The sequence below is a fragment of the Octopus bimaculoides genome, chromosome 5, assembly GCF_001194135.2.
Source record: "Octopus bimaculoides isolate UCB-OBI-ISO-001 chromosome 5, ASM119413v2, whole genome shotgun sequence".
NCBI lineage: Eukaryota > Metazoa > Mollusca > Cephalopoda > Octopoda > Octopodidae > Octopus > Octopus bimaculoides.
The window spans coordinates 21,880,942-21,901,221 of NC_068985.1; the positions used below are offsets into that span (position 1 = coordinate 21,880,942).

At 33.8% G+C, this 20,280-nt stretch overlaps 1 protein-coding gene across 1 annotated transcript in view; it reads right to left on the reverse strand.

Moving 5' to 3' along the window:
* LOC106883080 (uncharacterized) overlaps nt 1-20,280 on the reverse strand; it is a 441,666-nt gene that overhangs the window by 31,750 nt on the left and 389,636 nt on the right. The window contains exons 26-27 of the mRNA XM_014933964.2: nt 19,092-19,211; nt 4,890-4,965 (exon numbers count right to left, since the gene is read on the reverse strand). Of these exons, the coding sequence (XP_014789450.1) occupies nt 4,890-4,965; nt 19,092-19,211 (196 nt within the window). The remainder of the gene's footprint in view (nt 1-4,889; nt 4,966-19,091; nt 19,212-20,280) is intronic.

Sequence of the window (20,280 nt, forward strand, 5' to 3'; positions counted from 1 at the left end):
ATATATATATATATATATATATACATATATACACACACACACACATGCACATATATATACTCACACACACACACACACATACATACATGCATATGTGTGTGTACATATATATGTGTGTATGTGTGTGTGTGTGTGTGTTTGTGTGTAAAGGCATGGCTTTGTGGTTCTGGGTTCAAGCGTCTTCTGCTATAGCTCTGGCCTTGTGAATAGATTTGGTAGAAGGAAGCTGAATGAAGCCCAATGTGTATGTGTGCGTGCGAGCATGTGTGTGTTTGAGTCTCCTTGTCTTGAGATTACACAGTAGTGTTGTTTGCAATTTTCTGTGAAACCATGCCTAGCCATTGTTCTGTTTGTGTTCAAACAACTAAGAGAAAAATTACTGCAGTTGGAAACAAGTGAGGGTTAGTGACAGGAAGGGCATCAGGTTGTACAAAATCTAAGTCAATGAATTTTGTCTGATCCATGTTAGCATGGAAAGTTGGACGTTAAAATTTTGGTGATGATAATATATACATAGGCTATTTAGGAAAACTTGTACCAGAGCCAACCTTGCATTGGAAAGAAAATTGGGTGCTTTTTCTTCTAACTCATATTATCATAATTGATTTATTTTCTCCTGCAGGTTTTGTGACAATGTGTTTATGGAGATTTACTATTATTGACTAGCCAAAGAGGTGAAGGACATTTGTATTTTTATCACATACATTTTTTCTTGCTAATTAACAAGTGTGAGGAGATAGTTTGCAAGTCCTACTACAATTTCAAAAATATTCGGCCAAAAAATATTCTAGTGTAGGAAGAAGTAGGACAAAAGGATAAAATGTTTAATATAAGGCCTGCAAAATAAGATACAATGAATTTGAGAAGAGGTACATGTATAGAATAAGTTTAAAATGAGCACATTCTATTATATTTGAAAGGGAGTATTACAAAGCAGATACAATGAACAGTTATTTATAATTATTAGTGGCTATGGTTACGGTTAGTCCACATTGTTCCATAAGGAGCATAAGATCAGTTTCCTGGTTTCTCTGATATATATACTGCTCCCTGGATGGGATGCCGGTCTGTTGCAGGATTAATCATTTCTACCAGCTGAGTGGACTGGAGCAACATTAAATGAAGTATTTTGCTCAAGGACACACTGCATTACCAAGTCCAGGAATTGAAACCACAATCTTACAATCATGACTCCAACACCCTAACCACTACATCATGTGCCTCTACTGAGTATTAGTAAGATAAGAGTTTCTAAAAACAAATTTTGTTAGATATATGTTTCTTATAAAACATTTGTTTTATTAAGAGATACGATAATGGTTTTGTATTTCTCAAATTGGCTGGTTGAGATGGTTGGATGGTGGACAATGTACCCTTAAATGTCTCACAATATTTCAACAGGTAAAAGAAAATAGTATTTTAACATTGCTTTGGCTCAAGCTGAACTGAAATAAAACAGTCTGGAGATAATTAATATACAGGGTGTCCACAAAGTTTGGGTGCATGGGGATTAACACATACTTTAAGAAATTATTATTTCTTATATTTAATTGTTTATGTTATGATTTTATTTACTCCATGTACCCAGACCTTGTGGACACCCTGTATAATAATATAACATAATATAATAATGGTTTCAAATTTTGGCACAAGACCAGCAATTTCGTGGGAGGGAGTAAGTCAATTACATTGATCCCAGTGTTCAACTGATACTTATTTTATTGGCCCCAAAAGGATGAAAGGCAAAGTTGACCTTGGGAGAATTTAAATTCAGAATGTAAAAATAGACAAAATGCTGCTAAGCATTTTGCCTGGTGTGCTAATAACATAATATAATAATGAGCCTACTGTATACAGTGCTCAGAAGCATTACAACTCATCAGGAAATCTTGAAAGAGAGGAAGAAATCAGACATATAAGTCAAGTGTGTCAGTGTTAGGAATATAGTTCAAACAAATCCAAACATCCTGACTTTCATGACACCACAGAGTTAAAAATATATTATATAATAACAAATACTATTTCAATATACAGGCAGTTATAAACGTGCTACTTTAGTTATGAGAGGAGGAAACCAAGCAATGTTAGATGCAATAAAATAAAATATTTATTGCAACATGAATTTATTCAAATTCTTTATTTGAAAAGTATTTATCAATTTATTGATATTTGTAGTTAAAAATAATACTAAAATCCTTTTATGTGTTTGCAATAATTCTATCAATATAGTATTATGTAATGCAGTAGAATGTAGCTTTATAATATAAATGTGAAAGTAGATAAGTTATTGAAATGGCAAGCAGTTCAAATTTGCTGTATGACTTTGAGTAGGACACTTCTACATTTCTCTAGAGATTATGCCCTGAGGAATAAATAAAATAATATCCAACACAAGGAACAACCTATAGATTCTTATTATTTATGGAAAAAATTAACTTTCCTTAACTATCTTATCCACCTTTATCTAGGGTTTCATCACTACTGAAGAAGGAACACTGCCCTGGATTCCTTCCACTGCCATCTATCTCTGGCCTGTCATGGCCATGTAGGACCCAGGTAGCAGGTGAGATCATTTCACCATCTAGTCTTTGGTTGACCTTTTGGTCTTGTCCATTGTCTTGGTGTCAATTCCATCACCCTGGTTGTCTATTTGCTGTCCTTCAGTCGCATGATGTGGTTAGCCCATCTATATTTGTTCTCCTTGATGTTCTTATGATGTCATTGCCTCTTGAATTCAGGTATTGGTTTTCTGTCCCCCAAGCATGATTTGTTCCATTTTCCAGTGGGTTACAATGAGGGTGTTCATGATGGTAGTGTTGAGAGCCCATGTTTCACAGCTGTATGTCATTACTGGAAGGATGTACTCATTGAAGATCTTTCTTTAATTTTCATGAAAGCCTTGGGACTTCTAGAAAGGTTTTCCATTTTCCTAAAGGTACTGGTAGCAGAAGCAACAGAATGTTGGCCAGATGTCTTCATCATCATCATCATCATCGTTTAACGTCCGCTTTCCATGCTAGCATGGGTTGGACGATTTGACTGAGGACTGATGAAACCGGATGGCAACACCAGGCTCCAATCTAATTTGGCAGAGTTTCTACAGCTGGATGCCCTTCCTAACGCCAACCACTCAGAGGAAGGGCATCCAGCTGTAGAAATTCTTGTAGTTGTTAATTATATTTCTTTACATTTTGAGTCCAAATCCTACCATAAATTATGCACTTTCTCTAAAAATGTTTGGCTTTGTGCCTGATAGAAAGATTACAGCATTGGACTATATAGCTAGTTCAGGCAAGTACTTGGTGATCTTGTCAGTCCAGGTGCCACTTAAAAGCACCCAGTCCACACTGTAAAGTGGTTGGTGTTCGGAAGGGCATCCAGCTGTAAAAACCTTCCCAAAACTGACCTCGCTTGTGCTTGTGCCACGTAAAAAGCACTGAGTCCATTCTGCTGAGTGGTTGGTGTTAGAAAGGGCATCCAGCTGTAAAAATCCTGCCAAAACAGTTACAAAAGTCTGGTGCAGGATTTGGCCTGGCCAGCTCTTGTGGTACCATCCCACCCATGGGACATTAAATGATGATGATGATGATAATAGACAAAATGCTTTATGCTATTTAATTGTGTCTTACTATTTAATTGTGTCTTACTATTTAATTGTGTTTTTAATTGTGTCTTGCTATTTAATTGTGTCACTTTACCTTCTGACTTCAACTTTATTTTTTATCCTTTTGGTGTTGATAAAACAAGTACTGGTTAAGTAAATTTAAATGACTATATCTCTCCTTCAATTTTTGTGACCTTGTGCCTATATTAGAAATCAATATTATTTACACACAATACTAATTAAAGACATTTAGTTATAGTTGATGAACTGCTTGCAGTAAATTACAAGAACATGTTATAAATGTAGGAAGGAGTGGTTGGAGAAAGGCAAAGTTAACTAGCAAAGTCATTAACACTTTAAATAGTGATCTCCTAAATTAAATACAATGAAGTACCCAGTTTGGCATTTTAACTGATTAAATAATTTCCATCCACTTTCCCTTTAAGCCATATGCTTGCACATTAAAGAAATTAATGTGTGCACAAGAGGTTAGTTGCCTAAACTGAAGTATTAATTAATACTTATATCTATCAATCATTAAGTGCATTATACTTATACATTAATTATACACTTCGTGACGGGGAAAGTTTTGAATCACTTCAGATTGTACCCACTGAGAGAACATTATCTCCAGCCATATTTAATTTCCCATCTGTGGTTTAATTTCTGATATGTAACAAAGTAAAGGGAGCTTGTTTTATTGAAATGGAACAGGAAAAGAAAAAAAGAAAAAAGAATCATAATTTTGTAGTTTTAATTAATAAGAATTATTCATCATCATTCAATGTGGTTGAATAACCAATCCCAACCAGTTGGTATTCACAGTACGGGTTGCAATATTCATCTTTTCAATTGCTAAATACAAAACATGGCTTGCAAGACCTCTCCATTCAGGTGGTTTTCCTGAGTCACCATCTCACTCTTGTATGCCAAACTGTCACAAGGTTATCCATTTACAGCTGAGTGGGCTGGTACAATGTAAAATGAAGGATTATAAAATTATGATTGCTTGTAATATTAATGTTTTGGTTGTTGCTGTTGTTGTTATTTAGTCCAAAGTCAAAACCCTGATCAAGTAACACTTTGATACAAAAAAAAATGTTTTAAGCAAAACCATCTGTTTTTTTTAAAATTTTGTATACTGAAAACTACATTATCTAATGTATCCTTTTTTCAAAGACAATAAGGTGCTATTTGAGGGAGATTTAGCTGCTTTTTCTTCATGAAGTGGCTCTGTTATTGTAAGTAAGTAGTATCAATGGTAAAATTTTATAATATAACTTACTTTTAGAGAAGCTTCTGGAAGCTTGATGCGTCTCTGCAGATCGGGATACAGCCCAGTACTCAACCGTCTTTTTCTCCTAGAAGATAAAAATGATAAAAAGTGAGTAAAAAAAATATGATCTATAACAATAATTAAAAAAATAATAGAATGAATAACATTCTTGGAGCATTCTTTAAATACTGAAATTATTAATAACTGAGTTCTAAAATAAACAACTTGGAAAATGTATTGGTCATTTCATTGATTAGACTGATCCATTCTTCAAAGAAAATCACAGCTGAATTGTATGGTGCAGCATTTTGTCTGTGACAAAGTAGCCTTGCTGTAAACAAGTATCATGTGGATCATGTGGATAATACCACAATTTAACTGTAAACAGCCACCATGTGGAGAACAGAACAATTTACTTGTAAACAACTACCATATGGATCATGTGAATAACATTGCAATTTAGCTGTAAACAAGTACAATATGGAGAACAGCACCATGCTGTTAACAGTGGTGTAATTTATGTATTTTCTGTTACTGTGGAATAATGGCAAGAAGATGGGTACCATTGGTAGTATTATTATCTCAGACTTCCCAGAAATGGTCCTCCAAGAATTTCACTCTGTGTTATGTAAATATGACATTACAACATTAAAGAAAAAAAAGAACCCAAAACAAAACAATCATATTATGGAAAGCAGAGTAAGAAACATTGTTAATCTCGAAACAAATATCTAGTTTTATTTCTGTGATTCTAAGCAAGAGCTTATATAACTAAAATCAAAATACATGCAGCTTTTAAGCAAGTGAAGACTATATTTGAAGCACATATGCCATATGGTTCTTCTTAATTTTTCTGAAATGACAAAAGAATTACATCCTTGAAGAATGAAGTGATTTATCTTTGTATCCATAAAATCTAATTCTAAAACTTCCATTCCAGGAACCAACATATTTCTGTTTCTCTTCTACTCTTTGATAAATTTTAAAGAACATTATGAACTTAATAAAGATTTGATTACAAGAAAGACTTACATAAAATACAGAAACTACCTAAGAAAGGTTATATTTTTTAATTTAAAATAACAAGCTGCTGCAACTAGTAAACACATCACCAAGACAAAAACTCATGCATAGGAATATTATTTTTCATCTAGATATAAATATGATCTGGATGGTTGCAAGTATAATCAAAAATAGAGAGATGGCTGGATTACGAATGCTAGTTACTGGGACACTTAAGATATATGGTAAAGTAGATTACCCACTAGTCATTTGCTTAGCCAATAAGAAAGGTACAATAGCCAATAACTGACATAACAATATCATCATTAACTATTACAAGAACAAAGAAGATGCTTTTGTAACTTTAGAAACATTAAATTGATGGACTAAGTTATGAAAGTTACTGAAAGAGTTAATGCACAACTGACTAGGAAGAGAATTAGCCAAAATGAGATGCAGTTTGAGTTTATGCCAGGATAGGATACCATCACTGCCATCTTTCTAGTAAGACAACAACAGGAGAAATACTTAGCTAGAAGCAAACCACCTCTTTAGCTTTTGTCAGCTCGGAGAAGGACTTTGACAGGGTTCCATGCTCTATAGTTTAATCCCTAGAAATCTAAGAATGGCTTATGAGAATCAGCCAAGCTATGTGCAGAGACACTGCCAACAAAGTGAAAGTTAATAAGTCCAGCAATAACTTGGTATGTAGGCTAGTATACATCAGAGTTCAGATCTCAGCACTTCTGTTTATTATAATCTAATAGAGAAGTTTAAGACCAGTTGTTTGTAGGTGCCCCTATGTATCCTAATTCAGCTTTGTGATCATGTTCACATACCTCTATTGGTTAAAGGTTAGTGAAGATATTCCAAACTTGGAAGCAAAATCTGAAATCAAGGGTCCTCAAAGTAAACCCAACAAAGACTAAAGTTGTCGTTTGCAGGAAAGATGTCAGAAATTTACTGCTATCATAAAAGTGGCTGCTATGTTAGTATGCAAAAAATGAATAGGCAGGAATTCTATATGATTTACCTATTGTAAACCATGTATGCACAAGTGGGGTCACAGGCAGGCTGACAAGGCAGGTAGAGATCATATGTGGTAGATGTACAAGAGTAATTAGTAATAAGAGTAAAAGTGAACTAAACCCTTTCAAATGTTCAGAAGATTCCCTAGAAGTAGTTGATCCTTTTTGTTCCCTAGGTAGTCTAATTAGCAGTGGAGGTGAGTATTCCAGAAGCATTGTTATTAGACTAAGAATAGAATGGGAAAAGTTCAGGAAGCTATTACCTCTGTTGGTTTCAAAAGGATTTCTCTCTCAGTACAATGGAAAGATTGTACCATTTTTTTCTGTATGAAATGTAATGTTACATGGTAGTGAGATATGGGCCTTGAATGTAGAGAATTTATGAAGACTGGAAAGAGATGTAAGAAACATGCTCCATTGGATGTGCAATGTTAGTGTGCATGAATGGTGGAGCACAAATATGGTGAGAGAAAAACTGAATAGAAGAGGAATTAAGTAGTAGTTGTAGATTCTCAGTGAGTTTCAATGATGAGCATTCAACCAATTTGACCAGCTGAATTCCTGAGTAGCTGAGTATTCCATAGACACACCATGTTCAATGCAAGTCTCTGACTGGATCAGGCATGACACAATGTGACAAAATTACAACTTTGAATGAATGAATGAATGAATAAATGAAAGAAAGAGACAGACAGACAGACAGAAATGACCTCCTCAGCAGTACTGGACTGGTACTTTATTAATTGCAAAAAGATGGAAGTGAAAATTGACCTTGGTGGAATTTGAACTCAGACAGCAGAGAGTTGGAGCAAATAGTGCAATGCATTCTGTCTGACTTTCTAAACAATTATACAGTTTACTGACTTTGATATCTGATGTAGTGTGCATGGGGAAAGATTTAAGCTGGTATAGACAGAGAGGTTGTCAGTTGTACAACAAGTACTGAGTACAACAAAGTACTAAGCACTCGAATTGGATGGAACCTGGAAGAGGGGAAACTAAGAAAGACATGGGATGAAGTGCTTATGACTCATCTGAGGATGTTGAATCTCACGAGGGAGAGGACAAAGGAATGTAACTTGTACGAAAGTGCTGTGTTGGAGATCTCCCCATCTTGGTTACACATAGAAAAGGGGATATAAAAATGAATATGGTGGTAGAGATGGAGATTAGGTTGTATAATATCTACAGCTGAGTCTCTTCCAGCCATTACATCCATATATTAAGTCTCCTTATACTACTCTCCATCTCTCTTTTTTTACTCTCCATTTATCATTCACCTTTTCTCTATCAATTGTGTTCTCTCTCAACAAACTGGCTACGTAATGAAAGATGACATCACATTGGCTCTACCCATTTTCAGTTCCTCTTACTATCACCCTTCTTTGTTGCTAACCATCACTCTCTCTCTCTCTCTCTCATTAATTCCTAGCACTCATATCAAACATCTATCATTCTTATTTTACTTTCCATTTTCATTGCTATTCGTCTTGCTTTCTCTGTCTTTCACAATACTCCTTCCTCCACTGCTCTTTGGTAACACTCTCTTTCTTCTATCAACCTGTCTCTTTCCTATCACTCTCTCTTCCTCCAACATGCAACTCATGCTGTTTCTTGTCATTCTAGCCAGTCTCCATACCAACAATCGTCCTATCACTGTCATCTCTCTCTCTCTCCCCTATAATCCTATTGCAGTCATATCTCTCTTTCTTTCTTTCTTCCTTCCTTCCCCCTCCCTCTTTCACACACACACACACACACACACTTACTAACCTTATTTTCTCTTCTATCACCCTCTAGCTCCTATCACTCTGATTCTTTTTCATCAATCTGTTTTCTATCACCTTCTTGTTCATGTTGCTTAAATCCAATCTCTTTACCAACAACCATCACACATCTGTCTTCCACTCCCTCACCCTCACTTCCATCACCCACTTGCTTCTATCACTCTTGTTCTTCATCACCCTCTGACTCTGGCTCTCTTCTAGTCCAGTTGTACTGGAAAGAAAGGAATGAAAGAACAGAGACAATGCATAGAAGAAATGACTCTCTTTTGTCTTTCTAGTGGTACTGAGAAAAAACAAAAACAAAAACAAAACCAAACCCCCAAAAAACAAAAAAACAAAAAAACACCTCATAGAAACAACATAGAACTCTTTAGTCTTGTTAGGTACAAGACAACCTTTCAAGAGCTTGTACCATGATAAAATGCATCTAAGTGCATTCAGAAAGTGGTTAGCAATAGAAAGAGTAACCCACTACAGGAACCAGACAATATTACCATCCAGTGAAGCGAACATGGAATTACTCATCAGAGGAATTTACAGTATGAATGACAACTAATAGTAGTCATAGATGTTAAATACTAACTGATGTGGTTAGCTGTAACCTGGAACATAACTGAGAGCCACCACAGTATCTGCCCAGACGATATATCTCTCCAAACACACACACATACACACATCTTTATCATTGTTTTATCTTTTACTTGTTTCAGGTATTGGACTGCAGTCAAGCTGGAGCACTTCATTGATGGGTTCAATCTTTCTTCTTTTTTTTAAGTCTGGTACTTATTCTCTTGGTCTCTTTTGCTGAACTACTAAGTTATGAGGAAATAAAGAAACAGCCACTGGTTGTCAAGCAATGGTAGTAGTAGTGGTGGTGGTGGTGGTAGTGGTGAAGGGGACAAACATAAACATTAAGACACACATACATGAATATATATACAAACCTCCACACAGTTTCTTATTTCTTTACTGCCAACAAGGGGCTACACACAGAGGGGACAAACAAGGACAGACAAATGGATTAAGTCGATTATATCGACCCCAGTGCGTAACTGGTACTTATCTAATCGACCCCAAAAGGATGAAAGGCAAAGTCAACCTCGGCAGAATTTGAATTCAGAACATAAAGACAGACAAAATCCTGCTAAGCATTTCGCCCAGCGTGCTAGCGTTTCTATCAACCAAATTCATTCGTACTATGAGGCTGAATCCAAAACCACATGGTTGTAAAGTGGGCTTCTTAACCATTCAGCCATGCCTACACACACACTCTCTCAGACACACATGCACACACACACACACACACACACAAACATACACACATGTACCCCCCACCATTCTTTTCTACTCTAGGCACAAGGCCTGAAATTTTGGGGGCAGGGGGCCAGTCAATTAGATTGACCCCAGTATGCAACTGGTACTTAATTTATCGACCCAGAAAGGATGAAAGGCACAGTTGACCTCGGCGGAATTTGAACTCAGAACGTAAAGACAGACGAAATACCGCTAAGCATTTTGCCTGGCGTGCAAACGTTTCTGCCAAGCTCACTGCCTTCCCTCCCACCCACATTAGATATAAACATGTTCTATACATACACATATTCTCCTTGTCTCCGTATTCTTTCTGTTGAAGAGCGTAGCTCGAAACGTCAAAGACTTTCCGTATTCCCGAGCGTCATACTAATATATACTTTTGTTATTTTCACTACCTGTCCTCGTCTGTTGTTATTATTTGTATATTCTCCCATATAAATATGTTACTTATATATGAATTATTTACATGTAAATTCTTATTCTTCACATAAATTTACATCTAGATCAAGAAATAATTGGAAGGATCAGGCTTTTAACATGCAAGCTGTGAAAAATAAGTAGAATGACTGTAAATTCTTGATAAAAAGGTAAGTAAAGAAAAGTAGTTTCTAAGTTCTTGAAGCATAGAGAATAGTAACATTTTCTGATATAATTTTTGAAAGATCTAAAATACAGTTTCTCTTTTAAAAGACATTTATCAATCATCAAACATACAACTTTTGACTGAGATGAATATAAAAAATTATAACAATTGAATTTTAAAAAAAAGCACCAAACAAACCACAAAGTTTCACCCTCATCCATTTGTATGCTCATGCAAACACACAACAACAACAGCAACATTTATTGTAGTAATAATATTGATTTCTTACATAACACCAAGAAAGAGAAAAATAATTAAAAGAAAATGAAAAAAAAGAAGAGAAGAATGGAAATCTGAGATAATGCTTAGAGCTCTCTAAGCGAAATAATAGTTTACACTTGAATGCTGAGAGCAGGTGAAAGAGAAGTATACTGAATGTATTGTAATTAAGGTAAAATGCACTCAAAGTATCAAATTGTGAGCGTAAGTTTATTTAGAAAATCTCTCACAAAGAAATGACAATTCTGTTGCAGAAGTTGCTAAATAAACAAACATGTTAATTCATCTTAATTTGCCAAGAAACTGAGTGCATCAAAGAAAAACAAAAGAAACTGGAGTCAAGTCATGCATAACAGTAAATCGCTTCAAGAACTGTGAAATAATTGGAAAAACCAAGCCAGTGAGATCTAGAGAAAAATAGTATCCTAGAATAAGTAAACAGAAATTAATTATTGTTTTGGTACGAATAATTAGCATGTACTTTTTTTTACCTTGTTGTTTCAAATAAACAGAAAATTGGAAGTACAAATATCAGCGAGAGATAATTTATTTTATGAATGAAACCGACAATGCATCGCATAATGCACTGGCATTCAATTAAAGAAATCACAATTTCTGAATTTTTCAAATAAAGAAATGCCAACAGCTTGTACATGCCACACATTAGCATTTAGTTCACTTGTAAGGAAATTATGCATCTCAAGGCTTCCTTCCCTTTAAACTAAACGATGAGCAAATAAAGAAATTGATTTCAAATTTTACAATTATAAAAAAAACAACAGAAAGAAAAAAGAGAATCTGATTGACATTTCATTATAATTAGATTTTTTTTTTTAATTCAGAATTTTTTTTTGTAATTAATAAAAGGATGTTTATTTTTCAGTTGCCATGTGAGTTATCTGTTATATAGGTACAGTGCAGCTGAGTGGTTAAGAATTGGTTCTAGGTTCAGCCCCACTACATGGCATCTTGGGCAAGTGTCTTCTATTATACCCACCCCCATCATGTGTGTGTGTGTGTTTGTGTGTATATGTGTGTGTATGAGAAAGAGATGGTATTATCTTGTCTTAATATAGTGTGATTGTTATATATGTGTATCATGAGTACACAAATGGTGTCCTTTGTTTCAAAACATCCATGAAACATGTCCAGCAATGGACAAATATTAGGTTAGATGGAGACAGGAGAACGTTGGCAACAGGAAGGGTATCCAGCCATAAAAAATTGTCTCAAACACGAAAAAGTGACTATTACGATAATGATGATGTTACAGACGAAATCATTGGCAAGAACTTGTTGAGAAGTTGCACTTGGGCACAGTGTTTTCTGCTGGATTTAAAAGCTAAAAGCAATATGTTAGACTTAAAACTAGATACAATGTTATCTTGTACTTTTCAAATATTGACAGCAGATTACTTTACTAATTCCCTCTATTTAGCCCTTCCAGCTAGACATTTTCACTACAATCATCATCATTTTCTCTCTTGTCCAACAGGGGTAACCATGTATATCTATTACAGTAAAATACCTGCTCCTGTCCCTCTATCATACTAAAAAACCTCTTATCACCTGGCATGAAGCCATGTCCCTCAATACTAGACCTCTCTCAATTGAGGGGTCTTGTATTATGAATTACTTCGTGATCTCACTAGTGCTGGTGCCACATAAAAAGCACCTAGTTCAGTAAAGTGGTTGGTATTAGAAAGAGTATTGAGCTACAGAAACCCTGTCAAAGCAGACATTAGTACTTTGTGCAGTCCTCTGGTTCACCAGCTCCTGTTGAATCATCCAACTTACGCTAACATGGAAAATGGGTATTAAACGGTGATGATGATGATGATGACGATGACGACGATGACGATGATGATGATGAAGAAGATGATGACAACAGCGACGACAATGTTGCTGATGGTGTAGGGAGGTGCTTAAAAACAATACCAGCAAATCCATGAAAGAAGTCTACTACTGGATTTGAATATGTACAGATGAATAAAGATATCATAGTAGTAATGATATTTTATCATTTCTTACACAAGGCTACAAAATTTAGAGGAGAGAATAATTGATTAACGCCAGCCAGCTACTGGATTGGTACTTATTTTACTAACTGGGGAAAAATGAAAGACAACGTTTGACCTTGGCAGTGTTTGAATTTAGAATGTAAAGGAATGGGGGTCAAGGCATTTTGTCTGAAGATCTATTGATTCTGTTATCTATCACTCTAATCATAAGAAGAAGAATGATTTCTAACATAGGTACAAGAATATAAATTTTAGTGGAAGATATAATCGATTAGAGCAACCATAGATGCTTATTTTATCGACTCTAGAAAGATGAAAGGCAAAGTTGATCACAGTAAGATTCGTATCTAAATACTGCAAGGCATTTTGTCCTTTGCCCTACCAATTCTACCATTCACTGTCCTAATAATAATAATAATAATAATAATAATAATAATAATAATAATAATAATAATAATAATAATAATAATAATAATAATAATAATAATAATAATAATAATAATAAGAAGAAGAAGAAGAAGAAGAAGAAGAAGAAGAAGAAGAAGAAGAAGAAGAAAGAGAAGATAGAAGACAAGTAAGAAGCGTATTAACACTTTACTGCTGTATTAACAGTGTCTTGTTTCAATGCTATGAATATACCAATAAATTTTTAACTAATACTGTATGTAGATGCATGTTAACACACCACTAGTTTAATAATTGAACTAGCTGTTAAGAATGCATTATATATGCAGATTGGTCAATTGAATCCACTTGGTGTCTTAGTTGCATTATAGGTAGTGTCTCCATGGACAGTTAGAAAGGGTACAAAAGATTGAAATTAGTCTAGCTGATCCCACTTTTTTCATTCCACAGACATTGTATATAAATACAGGGTGTTTACATGCCTATATGTATACTGTTAGCTAAAAATCTATATCTTTATTCTCTAATAGAGTATAGAAGGAAAAAGAAGACAAAAGAAAAAAAGAAGAAAGAAAGAAGGAAGGAAGAAAGATTTGCTTATTGAGTCTGGATTTATTTTACCTCATTTTTGTTTCAGCATTTACAGTTCTAAGAATTGAATTCAGAACAATCTTCCAGAACATTTGACACCAATAAAGAGAATCTTGATTTCCAAGTATCTTGAAATAACTATTGTTATGATTCTGTTTGTTAATTGTTAAGTGTGACATAGTTCAGCAGTTACAAGAGATTGATTTTGGCTAACAACTCAACTATTTTCTAGTTGGTATAAATTACATTATAGACAAGGTAGACTGATAAAAAACAGAAATAACATCACTGGCTCATTCAAGTAACATGTAAACACATGAAGATGTCATAGAAAATGATTAGTTATTTAAGCAACTTAATTAATTATTGTTTAGCACTAAGGTAATCTTGAATGAGATAATCAAACACATTCCAACCATGACCATTCTGTCATTACAGGAGTATCTATGACTATATTATTCACCCTGTTCTTCCATTTTTAAGATGATTGGGTATGATTTGTGGGAGATTTGGTTGCTATTTCCAGTAGGTCAAGTAACTATGCATAAGCTCAATTGCTAGGTTAGGGATGATATTATTTTAGGAGTATCTAGGGCTACATTATTCACTGTGTCCTACTTTGTTGTTTTAGCAAGATGTGGTGTGATTTGATTAATTTTTAGCTGCTATTTCTAACAGATCAAGCAACCACTTTGAGGTTCACTCATTGGGTGATGGATGGTGGAGTAAAAACACAGTGTTTAGATTATAATGAAATTAGAAGTGTAAAGAAATTCCAACCACATTAATGATAAAGTAATTAAAACAGACGTGGATATTAAAGCTGAGGGACCCTGATTAAGAATAATATAATTCCTAGTGTTCATAAATTAAATTTAAGGACTAAAAAAAAAGTAAAAAAGAAAGAAAAAGAAAAGGAAATTAAAAGGAGGAATTTGTGTTGTTACGAGGATATGATATGAATGAAAGATGAATAACTGGATGAATAATTGCCTAAATATTATTAGTAGCAGTGTAAGATGAAGAAGATGGGATAAGGTGGATGGTGGTAAATTGACCTGACTGAGTTGAAGTTAATGGAAAGCATAATTAGTAAGATTACTTTTAATTGGTTCTTCTGATTGCATCTTGGATTCATGATAGTTAAAACTGTGCTAAATGCTTAATTATTATACGATCAATTAAATTAATTTAGTCAAGTCTGCTAAAATTGCTTATACAAGTTGTAATGTCAAAAGAAATTTAGATTATTTTAAATATACTTTTAGTGTTTCAATAATCATTTGCTGAAAAATATTAATACTGAAATTATTAATAAGATAAAATATGTTCTAGCAGCCATTTTCCCAGGCTTTCATCAATGCATTTTGCAAAACCTGGTATCTGCATATGAATCTTGCAAGAAAACTGCTAATTGCCTTTTCTCTAAGTAGGTATTGGGTATCTAGTTGGAACATCACCTAACTTCAGTTAGGCCAAAAATAATTATAGTGTTCCTAAAATTTTAACTCGTAACCAATTGGAATAAAAAATCTTAAAATAGAAATATTACAATTGTTTTCTTTTTACCTTTTTTTTCTTCATTTTTTGCATAAGTTACAAATCTTCAGATTTATAATAAAGAAAGAAATGAGAATGTGTGATGTTGATGCCTTTTGTGATGTAACTGAAATGTAATTTCAACAATCTAGTTCTGAAAATGAGTTGCAGTCTTAGTTTGACAGAAAGCTTCTAATTTATTCAACAATCAATATAATCTGGGAATTAACCATTCCAATCTAGAACTGCATTTAGGAATGGCTATTATGCATTAATTAATTCATTATAAATAATATAATTTGGTTTGTAAAGAAGAAAATCGAAATTTGAATTGAATTATTTTCAGAACTGCAATATCTTTTATTTATAATGGAAAATGATTTTGATTGACAATTGAAATGTTTAACCCTTGTAGTTCATGAAAGATTAACCTGACTAGTATGCCACACACACACACATACACACATGCATACATTCATATACATACATATCATCACACACACATACACATGCAGTAGAATCCTGCCTATCATGATTGTTTTGGAATGAAACCTTTTCCAAAATAATAACCTGCTGATGACAATAACTGTTTAGCAATATTAAGCCAGGAATATAATATTAACTGGTCATTTGATTCTAATAAGTAGATAATTTTTCATTCATTTTAGATAAAGGGTGTGGAGCCCACTAAACTTAATAACAAAAACTGATAACATTATCCAAGATTGTAATAAATGGAATCGTCTGTGAATGCATATACACACACTCACACACATATATGTACATACACCTATTCACTAACACTGCTGGCCATACTGACCAATTCAGCACACCATACTCTCCATTCCCAACACCAACAAATGATTCTGCCATCACCATCACCACCATAGCTATTATCAACCATCATCCACATACTTTTGCTACATCTCAGTATCTGGCATGCTTTTGTTTAGATCACCATAGTAATTATAAGCAATAGATTAGCAGCAGTTGCAATGTAGCAGTTTACTTGAAAATTTTGATAACATTCAAAGCTTTGATTCTAATAAAGGGATAATTTAAAATTCGTTTTCATGTAAAGAATATGGGATTAATTAATTTAGATAACAGTATCTGAATGATAACATTATCCATAAATTTTAATAAGTGGCTTCCACTGCATCTTGCTTCAATGTTTTAGATTTTGTTTCCCCATACTATAATGATTTTAACTGAATCTTATGAGAGTTCTGAACCACTATTTTTATATAGTTTATTTTTATCACAGTTAAACTAATAACCTCTTAGAAATTCCATTAATCTCAACCTTAAATAATAATTTCAAGCTAACGGTCGGATTAAACAGGATGCTTCCTTAATTTAACAAATTAACAAATGAAAGAAACTAAAAGTGGGCCTTAAAAACGAATAAAGTTAAGTAGAGAAAGAGCAGTGATTATGATCTTTGTAGACAAGTTATTTCTCTTAATAGGTTAATGTTCAGTTAATGGTGCAGTTGATGTAGGTTGATGTCTGCAGGCAGAAAAAGGACAGGAAGAGGGGTGGGTAAAATTACAAAGGAGAAAGGATTGAGTAAAGTGAGTGTAGGATGTGAAGGATTTGTTATGTAACTTAATCAGTTGTTCTCGTTTTAATGCAGGCCAAACCTGATTGAGCAAATCTATGATGAAAAACATTGTAGCCATGATCATCTCAACATTTTAGGAGTGTCTAAGACTACATTATCTAAAGTGATCTTACTTGTTTAAGAGAGTAGGGTAGGGATAAGTGTCTAAGACTCATTATGCAAAATGATCTTCTTTGTTTAAGATAGCAGGGATATAATTTGAGGGATATTTAGTTGCTGTTTTAGCAGATTAGATGACCATGAAGAGGCTTCCTCATTGGATGGTGGAGTGAAAATGGAATATTTAGACTCTAATGAAATTAGAAATATAAAGAAATTCCATGTACATTGATGATAAAGTAATTAAAGCAGACATGGATATTAAAGCTGAGAGACTCTGAGAAAGAATAATATAATTCGCAGCATTTATAAATTGAATTTAAGAATTAAAAAAATGAAGTTGGGAATTAAAAACATCAATTTGAGTTGTTATGAGCACATGATAATGTGTGAAGGATGAATAATGGATAAATAACTACCTAAATATTGTTAGTAGCAGTGTAGGATGATGAAGAAGGGATGAAGTGGGTGGGGTAAATTGACCTGAGTGATTTGAAGTTAATGAAAAGCATAATTAGTAAGAATAATTTTAATTGATTCTTCTGATTGCATCTTGGATTCATGATAGCTAAAACTGTGCTAAATGCTTAATTATTATACGATCAATTAAATTAATTTAGTAAAGTCTTGCTTATTGCTTATGCAAGTTATCGTCAAAAGAAATATGAATTATTTAAACTTCATTTTTAATATTTCAATAATCATTTACTGAAATTATTAATAAAGAATTAAAATATCTTTTAACATCTAGTTTTCCAGTTTTTTTTTTATCAACTGTCTATTGAATGTCTCTATTGAATGTTTTCCAAGGTCTCTATTTATTGAAATGAAGCACAACTTCAATAAACTAAATAGTATGAGGTATTTAGATGGCATGTAGATGATGCCTTTGAGAGGAAGGGTGGTCTTTTCTGCAAAGAGATGTGTTGTTAGCAGTGCTAACAACGAAGTTGTTAGCATAGAGAGGAAAGAGTACAAGAAGCATAACTGAATCTCAGAGTCTAACAGAGTCATTATTATATAGGTTAGAGATTGATCTATCAGCACACATATGACAGGATGTCTCCAATCTAAGAAATGACTAAAAATATATAGATGTGGTTAGAATTAGTAAGGACATCCAGCTGTGAAAACCATGCATTGGAGCACAATAGAGTCCTTAAACATTGGATTCTGTCAAACTGTGCAACACACGTAAGCATGGAACACAAACATTAAATAATCATGATAATAGTAATGATGATGATGAAATGAAATTGAAATTCCATTAATCACACGGTGTTTAGATTTATGGCATAATACAACATACCATAATATATTGTAGTATAATACATTAGTTACTAATTTTAAAAGAAGTCATTTCTAAAAATAACTGCTCACAGAAAGCAGCATTTAAGTTGAAGCCTGTTATATATGTGTGTGCATGTATGTGTGTGTGAGTTTGTGTGTGCCATTGTCTAGACATCACATGACGATTGTAAATTAGCATCATCATCATCATCATCATGCAAGAAAGGTTGTTCATTTAGAGCTTTCCATGAAGAACTTGCCTGGCCATGGGGAAAATATTGCTTTGCTTGGAAACAGGTAAAGGTTGGCAACAGGAAGGGCATCCAGCCACGGAAAACCTGCTTCAACAAATTGCATCTGATCCATGGAAGCATGGAGAAGTGAATGTTAAAATGATGATGATGAAGTTGATGATTAATCTATGTAAGAAACTATTTGGTTTTCCAGTTTGAGTAATGAGGTACAAATTAAAATATTCAAAACTGAGTAAAGAGAAGTTAGAGGCATATCTACCTTTTGCCTACCTTCCAAATTATCATTAGATAAGTGTTTAATTCAGTGTTTAATGCAAGTGCTTAATGTCCCACCTTCTTCCCAGTACACTCCTGCTAGCAAACAGGTAGAACAATAATAAGTCAATACTTACAGCTCTACTTTATTTGTTAAATCAGCTTTGTATTGTGTTGTTTCTGAACACAATTTCTTGTAGACTCCATCATCACATATATCTGCGGAGAATGGCTTGAAACACTGCTTGACAAATTTTCTGGAAGAAACAATAAAAAGAGAATATATATATATATATATTTGATGTGTGTGTGTGTGTGTTGTATGCATGGGGAGACCAAACTTGAGATGTTTCTTAGAGTGAATTGGGTCTAGGGATTAATCCTGTTCAGTTACAAGTCAACTTTCATCATGTATGTATGGACGAACAGACAGACAGATAGATAGGCACTCATATTGTGTATACTATTATTAAGGAAATACAATACTATATTCTTGTAACAGCTGAATTTATAAATTGGTAATAAAATGCATTTTATTGATAATATATATATATACATACATAGATGATGATGATGATGATATGTACAAACAAAATATCAAAATATTAACAAAATAAGTAACTGAATGTTTAGTGAAGGTTAAAAATACAAATAGGAAACATTCACATAACAAAACAACAGAATGTTTATAGAATGTTTTGAATAGCCAGAAATATCTGCAAACAATATTTCTGATATATGGTAAAAATATTCAATACTAAACATCAACTATAAAAGCATCATTATTTTTTTTTATTCTTCTTTTATATTTGGACATGTATTCAGAATTGTTTCTCTATTACTAAATTTATCTTTAAAAAAAAAACTCTCTTGTTTTGATTGCCCTCTGATATGAACCTTCAAGTATATCTTACTTCTTACCTGCTAACAAACAGTTGCTGTTTAACCCCTAGTCGGCTGTCACTGAGCAGACTTGTGATCAAAGGCATTTCACCCTTATTCTGTCAAGCATTGCTTTTCTAGGACTATATTATTCAAAAGGAACTTCCTTTTTGAAGACAACAGAATGTGATTCAAGGAAGATTAGGCTGCTATTCCTAGCAGATCAAGTTACTATGTGGAGGTTCCCCCATGAATCATTTTTACAAGCAGTTTTTGATGCTTCTGCTTGTTCATCTTTTAACATCCGTGAGAGGCTCTGTGCCATCAACCTTCTTCCCCCTGCCATAAAGCACTGGTGCTGGTGCCACATAAAAAGCACTAGTGCTGGTGCCACATGAAAAGCACTGATGCTGGTGCCACATGAAGAGCACTGGTGCTGGTGCC